We start from the raw sequence: 8457 nt of genomic DNA on the forward strand, positions 1-8457 counted from the left end.
CAATGGGGAAATTTGCTTTCCGGCACCAAAGGCTTACAAAACTGGAATACTTGAAGTAACCACTGCGAGGTTCTCAGGAATGGCAAAACCTTGTTCCCTGGTTTTGCGGCTTCTTATGAGGCTATACACTGCCAGTCCACAAGGTGGCATACTGGGTTGATGTGGGTTCCGGGCCGGATGATGTCTATGGTTTTGAGTTTGGCTGATTACGTCATGTAAAATTTTTGGTCATACATTGTTTACAACATGACAGAAGTTTTCCAGCTAACACGAACTCTGTAACGTTTCAAGCTGCAATTGAACATGGTTGAGTGTTTCAAATTTTACCCGTTACACAAATAACATCTCCGGTAGGTGTGGTAACCGGCTTCGGTCTACAAGACACTTAGCTACAGGTAAGGTTTGTGAATTTGTCGAATGACTTCTGCTAGGATCCGATAAAGTTTAGTCAGTGTTGTTGTAAGTTGACTGTTAGCAAAATTACATCTGCACAATACTGTCTGTTAGTAGTAAGCCCCCACGGCATAAACGATTAATTTTGTGTAGAACAAGCAAACCTTGATTATAGGTCTGCTAGCTAGCTTTATGGCAAGCTAAGCCAGTCGTAAACTAACGTTGACGTGCACACATTTTCAGAAATGGAGCTTGTGAGAAACATTTCAACTTGTTTACAGAACTTCACAAACAAGCTGTAATATTATGCCGTCGTATTTGATTGGCTCCTAGCGTTATAACGAGAAGCAGCACGTCCTGTATATAGGATATGTATTGCTAGATGCACTCACCGAGCACTTTATTAGGTATTTAATAGACTTTTTTTTTTAGACTCCTTCTGCTGTAGCCTATCTACTTAGAGTTATGATGCGTTGTGCTCCTCTGCATACCACTGTAATATGTGGTTATGTGCATTACTGTGACATTAACTGAAGTATCTGACCCGTATCTATATGATTGTATGCATTGAACTGCTGCCACACAATTGGCTGATTAGATAATTGCATGAAGAATTAGGTGTAATAAAGTAAAAATGTTCCTACTAAAGTGCTCGGTGAGTGTATGACATACTTAATAATAAGTGTAATTTGACTCTTATGTATGACGCGTGATGCAGAACAGGGCTGAGACAGGAGGCTGAATGTGCCTACCCCGCTTCTGTTATAGTCTAAGTAACGGTAAAATTACTTTCGGATGACCTACAGACCTGTAGAGCTCTGGTCGTCACAGATTTGAATGAGATGTGGCATGCTGATTTGGCCTTTTAAGAAACCCCTGGAACCAAAATTAAAATCCGTCAGACAATGGACCAACAAAATTTGCACTAATTTGCGTGAATTTATTATTTTATTTTTTTCCATATATGGCTATATATATATATATATATATAATTAAGCAGAATCAATCAAACTAATAAAACAAATAGAAATGAACATTTTGTTTTCTTTAGCTTCAGTTTTTTATTGTATACAGTACATTATTTTATGCAGTATATTATTGTATACAGTAATGGGCAGATCCGGGGGCATGAAGCAGGTGCAAAGCAGTGTGAGGTGGAAGATGGGAAGTTAGGTGGAATGATTCCACCTCTCCCCGCCCCCCCCCTTCCTCCCCGTAAACCATAACTGTTGTTGTCTTTACTTGTGTTATTGCACTACGGTGAAACCTTTGCTAGTTTTGTTTGGCTAGGTAAGCCGTTTATTGTTCATATATTTGCGTGGTGCGGTGTATATTACAGGAAAAAAAAGTTATTTTTTTATGTAAATAAAACTTCCCTCGAGGGTCTTTTAGCGCATTTATCCATAGTTATGGGCATGCACTTTGCACTTTGCACTTACTTCGCTCTTGATAAGAGCGTCTGCCAAATGCCATTAATGTAATGAAAAGTCGAGAGCTCAGAAGATGTCATATGTGGAAGCAACAAAGAGTGAGGAAAGAGCAGGACATTGACACAGGGGAAAAACAACTGGACAGACAAAGTTTTTTTTATCTTTACTTGCAATGGTTATCAACTGCCAGAGAAGATAGGGATGGTGATGGATGCAGCTAGATCTTGGGCATATGAGATGAAAAGGGAAATGAGATTCAGGGTCAAGGGTACCTAAACGCCAGACGCCCGGGAAATAAAGATATGGGAAAGAAGGTTGGTTTAGGACAGAGTGTTATTATTATTATTTTTTATAAAAGAAGTAAACAAAGAAAATAAACAATATAATAAATCCAGTAGGGGGCGGCAATGCACTGTACTTGGTTAGCCAACCACCATAAAAACTTGAAGAAGGAGAATTAAAGATAGAGGCCCTGTTCCAATCCGCACACTTTAGCGCTGGACACTTCAAATGTGGGTGCCCGCAAGACCCTTCAGGTGCACAGTCTGTCACATTTCTTACTTTGCAAGTGTGCATGTGTTCGACTGCGCACTTTATGAGCCCTTACTGTGGCCTTCGCATGAATCCGCATAAAAACAGATTCAAGGGTTATGGCCCATAATTCTGTGCATTGTAATCACGTTTGACACTCTGGCCAATCTGAGATGTATTCTACTGCACAATTAAGTGCAGTTCTGTAGTATGAACGATGGAAACAGAACATCATCGTCATTTAGGTGAAAAATTATGCATTTCCTGACTCTTGCACATTAAAATAAAAGAACAATATGCATGATGCTAAATAAGTGCTATGTAAGTTCAAATGTTATTGTTGCTGTAGCCCATCTGTAAGCATCGGTGCTACTGTAGTTAGTTATTCAGCTAAGCGAGCAGCTAACGTGAGTTTTAGTATAATGAAATACCTAGTGCTTATTATTTAAACAGGGACGGACAAAATTAAGCTGCGGTTGCACCACTTCACGGGACTGCGGAATGCCTTTGCTCAATGAGGCCAGTTAGTAAACACTGAAAAATGTAGTATATCTGCGTGGCTATTAGCAATGATGACAGTAGCAGGCAGGCAGATGTACAGTGGCTTCAGAAAGTATTCAGACCCCTTCACTTTCTGCACTCACTGGCAGATGGGGAGTTGTTGATCCACAGGTCGATCGTTTATCAGTCAAGCTTCATGAAAAAATACTTAAGGAAAGTTTGGGAGTTCTAGTTCTAGCTCCTAGAAGGAACATTTAACAGGTTGGAATGTCCTTAACGATGGTAGGCCTTGATCAATCCGGGTTAGGAGCAAGAAAAAGACAAAAGAGGAGAAAAGTAAGCTATTAGAATGAGCCCATTGTCTGATCCATCCCATCCCAACAGTGATACCATCTCAATAGTGAAGTGTGATGGTGGCATCTCCCTGATTAACAATTTGAGACAAGTGTAATTTTGGTTCCAGGGGTATCAGTATGCCACATCTCATTCAGATCCATCCAAAAGTGTGTCGAGAAGACATGGAATTACCCAGCTCGAAATTCTGTTGTGCTAATTCTGAGAAATTTAAACACAACTGTAATTTGAAATCAGCAAATCAATCAACACGTGAAGTGAATAACTGAAAAAGAATAATGAAGTTAATTAATGAAAAAACTTTCCTGTGCTCTGTCAGTATGCTCAGCCTGTCAGCCTCAGTGCTGGTTTGAGAGTTGAGACCGTAGTCCCTTTCAGTGTGAAGCCGGCCACGGGCGGGAATGATGCCCTCCCGGAGCAGTGCGGCCGCAGGGGCACCCATGAGTAAAGTGAAATATTCCAGGGTGGCGGATAACGAGGACGGATACATCGACCTGCAGGTGAGAGAGAGACCCCTAAATTCACTAAATGCACACAAATGTGATCCTATTTATTTCTTTAATTTTTTAATATATTTGATATATTGTTTTTCCCTTAGTTGACACATTGTGTTCTGTCAGGGTGATCTGTGGTCACAAGGGTGTCTTGCTTGCTGGCCACTACTCAATAAGGCTGCAAAGCAACTCTGACTGCAGTTGGTCAAGTGGACCATTTTACCTGAAGCTGAACCAAATAAACGAACACAGCCTGTGGTGATTACCACCTCCGTTGAGAGGTTACTGACCCTGGTGAGACTATCATGCTGAACTGGTCTTAGTAGTCCAGAGTGTGGTCTGCCATGGTGTTTGGCTGATATGGTCTGCACTAGCTTGTGATCAGTCCATAGGAGTTAGCCAAGTCAGAAGAGGTTCTGTGATCTCCAGACACCCAGGAGCTTCTCAGATGTTCCTTCTGCACTAATGTAAGGGATATGATTGAATCTTTTAGTGCTTCTCTTGACAAAATGAAAAGTCAGATGGATACACAAATAGACACTCGGAAAGCCCTTCGAAATTGTGTCGATGCTACTCAAGCTAATGTTCGCAGACTCGTACTCAACCGGAAACCATTGTAGCGTGACAGAGCTAAGGACAAAAGTGTGAACTAGCTAGCTAGTTTGTGTTCACAAGGATGTTATGGTTGTGCCTTTATCTTATAAAATTATTATTGGAAAAGTCAGAGCGTCCTTACCTTAGCTATCGATAGTTATACTAAGTTAGCTAGCTTGTGAAAATTCAGTCTCCCAAGATGAGCGCGTATCATGGAGACAGTTATGGTAACAAATAACAAAGTGGGGGCACTGTCTGTCAATCATAGCTATTTGACAGTTCTCATTACCACACCCAGACAACGTTCTTTGTAGGAAATTCAGGCTTAGATAAATTTAGTCTTAAATAAGTTTTAAAATATATTTAAATGACTGAATAATAAAATAAATATGCACATTTATTTGGTTGTTGCCTAAATACAACTGGCAAGTGCCACGTTCAACCACCATGTTAATCCTTTAATCACGGTTAAGGAAAATTTAGTCTTGCAAGCCATTTTTCCCCATTTCTTATATGCAAATGCCATCTACTGGCAAAACGTGGTATTTTTCCATTCATTGATGATAATTTCTTGGTTGATTTGAGTTCTTTTTTATAGCTAGTATGCATAATGATGCATGATTTAAAAGTATAGTTAGTGTCATTCTTTTCCATTTCAACAATAATGTTGCCATTGTAGTAGAACTGCGATATGTCTTTGTAAGCTATTGAGGTTCAAAATGTGTTATTTTCAATGGAAGATGTCAGGGACCAGAAAAATAACAGAGTAGCGAGACCACAGGAGTAAGCTTTCAAGTCTTCATTTTCTTGGCAGCAGAATAACCAGGCAAGGGTTGATAACCAACAATCAGTAATAACAGAGATCAGACGGTTCATAAATGATAGTCCAGGAAACGGAAACGCTAAGGACAGACAACAGAAAACATAGAACCTGACAGAAGAGCCTACCATCGCAAATGCTACCACGCACACTATAATGCCAGAGTTACTTTGGATAAGACTGTCAGCTGAATGTTTCTTGACCCCTTGCCTTGTGTGGATTTTGCCTGAGCTGGTCGTGATGTAGCGTCTGATCACTGCGATGTTACGCAGACATTTCCTCTGCCATCTGCCCCCAGGGAAGTCTCACAACCACACAATGTGTCACCTGTCTTTATTAAGCTATTATTGATTCCCCCCACCCCTTTCATCTCAGGAACATCCTCTGAATAATAGAGAAACAAAGGCCACTCTTCTTTTTGCTCAACGGTCCTCAAGCTTAGTTGCTGAATAGGCTGTACTTCATGTGGAGGGTCCCCTGGCACTAGTTCAGGCAGAAGAGCTGGTGGTGGTGATGTGTCCAGTGGAGGTGGTCCCAGTGGCTAATACTGTCCCTCATTGATCAAGTGGCTGCTGGCCATAATCGGCAGTCTCGGTCGTGGCACAGTCAGGATTTGATACCAGAGTCTGCATGCACTGCGATCCAGTGTCTCAGCAATATGAGCCACCCAGCAGTGCTGGTGTCCTCTGACTTGTATCTGTAAGCCTGCTAAAACTGTGGGCAGTATCATTTTGCAATGTCAGACTGCAGCACACTCTCATTGCCTGAGCCATCCATACAATTTATAATTTAACAATTTTTAAACAGTTCCTGTTTAAAATGCCATGAGCATTTTGTTAATGTGTCTCTTCCGTTTCAGTTCAAGAGGAGCCCGCCCAAAGTTCCATATAAGGCGATTGCCCTGGCTGCATTCCTTTTCCTGATTGGCTCTTTGCTGATTATTATCGGAGCCCTCCTCCTGTCAGGGTCCATCCAAGTCTCGGTAAGTGGAAAACCAACAGCGCCCCCTGCTGTCCACCACCAGTGCTACACTTAGTGAAGCCATGACTGCAAAAACCTGGGGCGATCTGGCCTCAAATCAAATAAACTTTTTCTTTTTATGAAAAAGATTTTATTTTGCATCCAACATTAGAGCCTTTGCTATTTTATTTTACATCACTTTTGGAGTTTCAGCTGTCCTGGCCTTCGTCATTAATTACAATAGGTTAGCTGATGAAGGTTGGCACAGCCAAAACAGCAAGAGTACTCCGATCATCTCCATGCCAAACATTAACATTGGTTCTGGTCAGATCAACATATTTTTGGGGTTGAAGAAGCCTCATCCTTCCATCCCTGGTGTCCAATGTGGCCTAACACGTGTGTGTGTGTGTGTGTGTGTGTGTGTGTGTGTGTGTGTGTGTGTGTGTGTGTGTGTGTGTGTCCCACAGCATCCTGACCGCACAGTACCAGTCCTCATCATCGGAATCCTTGTGTTCCTTCCTGGTTTCTACCACCTACGGATTGCCTACTATGCGTCCAAGGGTTACCGTGGTTACTCCTATGAGGACATCCCAGACTTTGATGATTGAACCAACCGTAGACTAGTTTCTTTATGCTTTTCGCCTGTCATGGAGCTTCCACACATGATTGTTCCTCCTGTTATGCTGCCAGTCGTGCAAAAAGAAAATAAATTGTCCACTACACAGAATGGGTAAACAACAGTAATGCATTTTTTCCACCACTATTAACAACATTTAGAACCCAAGTTGATTATGCCTTGTACAAGTGATCCATCTGAAATAGGCTTTTCCTTTCAGTGAAAACTACTGTATCTACTGTTATATACAATTGGATAGTTTTCTGTATGTTTTACGTGTTTATGGTGTTATTTTTATTTTTTCAGTTTAAATTCATAATTACTTATAGTTTTTTGTTAACCATTTTTGTTGACATGCTCACTATTTATATTCTGAGAAAATGTCTGGCTTTTTTGCTTTCAGCTTTTTTTATTACTGAATTTTGATTATGACATTGGGTGTCAGCATTTTGTTATAAATGTATTTATTATAAAATGAGCTAGTCAGAACTTAATGTGTGAGGTCGTGTGATAAAATGTGACATAACTAAAATAATATTCCCCAATTTGCTCAAGGTCAGACCAAGGGACAAATGGTGTTGTTGACTGTAGGTAATTTGGATGGAATGATTTGACTGGTCCCACATACACTTTTCACACATTTGATGACCGTCACTATTGAAATTTATCCTAAGAAGCATTATTAGTTTCATATTTGCGCATCATGAGCTAGACTTTTCATTATCAAGCTCCATGCAAAAATTGCATGAGTGCTGGAAAGGTTAGGAAGTGTTAGGCCTGATGCACCAAAAACAAAAAGAAACCAAAACAAAATAAAGTCCTTTGCCTGGCCGATTTATGAATGAAAGGGCCATACAGCCAGTCGTGGTTTGGGTTTGTTTTTGCAGAGAGTAGGCATGCTGCATTAATCTTCCACTCGTTAGGATTTCATACATAAATGAACATGTTTTGGTGTTTATTATTGTATTTTGTGTTTCTTTAAAAAAAAAAACATTCAGGCCGAGACAAGTAATGTTTAGAGAGTAATATAATGCATAGAACTGGAAAAACTTTTGTGTTTGTTCGCTCAGCTGTAAGGTCAGGCTGCATGGCATTGCTTCTAATGCAGGATAGTTCTTGGGTGGGTATTTGCGGCTATTCCCTGCATAAGCTGTGTTTTACAGCATGTGAACATATTATAAATTGACATGATTTGAGTTCAGTTTGGAAAGTTATCTACATTGAGTACTGAAAGTAAGATTAATCCCTTGCCCATATTTGCAGTGTTCTATTTTGAGACTTTATAGCACCAGAGGTGAGCCTCACAGAGACATGTAATGGTTTAAATGAAGGAAGACACTACTGCGATTTACAATACACTTGTACAATTTGCCTGTAAAACCGTTAAACCTAACCTATCATCTCCTTGATGACAAGTGTGAAAAATCTGAGGGGTATAGGCAGAACTACTAAAGATCTAGGAAGCAAAATGTAAGCAGGTGTCTCCAGATCTATCCGAATGGCTAAATTGTGCATTGCTGTAAATCAAAAAATAAATATATTTTACTACAAATCAACAATTTTGACTCATGAAACTCACTTCTGCATCATTTCCAAGGGCGAATTACTATGTTTTCATCAGCGTAGGGTCTTTCACATTACATGAATGGCATTTGGCACACTTATCCAGAGTGACGTACAGTTGATTAGATAAGCAGGAGACAGTCGTCCCCTGGAGGGATGCAGATTTAAGGGCCTTGCTCAAGGGCCCAACGGCTGGCTATA

General features: G+C 40.5%; 1 protein-coding gene across 2 annotated transcripts; it reads left to right on the forward strand.

Annotated features, from left to right (window-relative positions):
• The first annotated feature begins 216 nt into the window (after window positions 1-216).
• On the forward strand, window positions 217-8252 carry LOC133142188 (transmembrane protein 230-like). 2 transcript variants are annotated; one of them, XM_061263255.1, is made up of 4 exons: window positions 217-395; window positions 3529-3709; window positions 5977-6099; window positions 6545-8252. In XM_061263255.1, the coding sequence occupies exons 2-4, from the start codon at window positions 3611-3613 to the stop codon at window positions 6683-6685; spliced, it is 363 nt and encodes a 120-aa protein (XP_061119239.1). In that variant the 5' UTR covers window positions 217-395; window positions 3529-3610; the 3' UTR covers window positions 6686-8252. The 2 variants fall into 2 exon arrangements, with proteins under 2 accessions (XP_061119239.1, XP_061119240.1); XM_061263256.1 differs by having other exon boundaries at window positions 3588-3709.
• Window positions 8253-8457: the final 205 nt, after the last annotated feature.

The sequence above is a fragment of the Conger conger genome, chromosome 12 (assembly GCF_963514075.1).
Source record: "Conger conger chromosome 12, fConCon1.1, whole genome shotgun sequence".
In the NCBI taxonomy this organism is placed as follows: domain Eukaryota; kingdom Metazoa; phylum Chordata; class Actinopteri; order Anguilliformes; family Congridae; genus Conger; species Conger conger.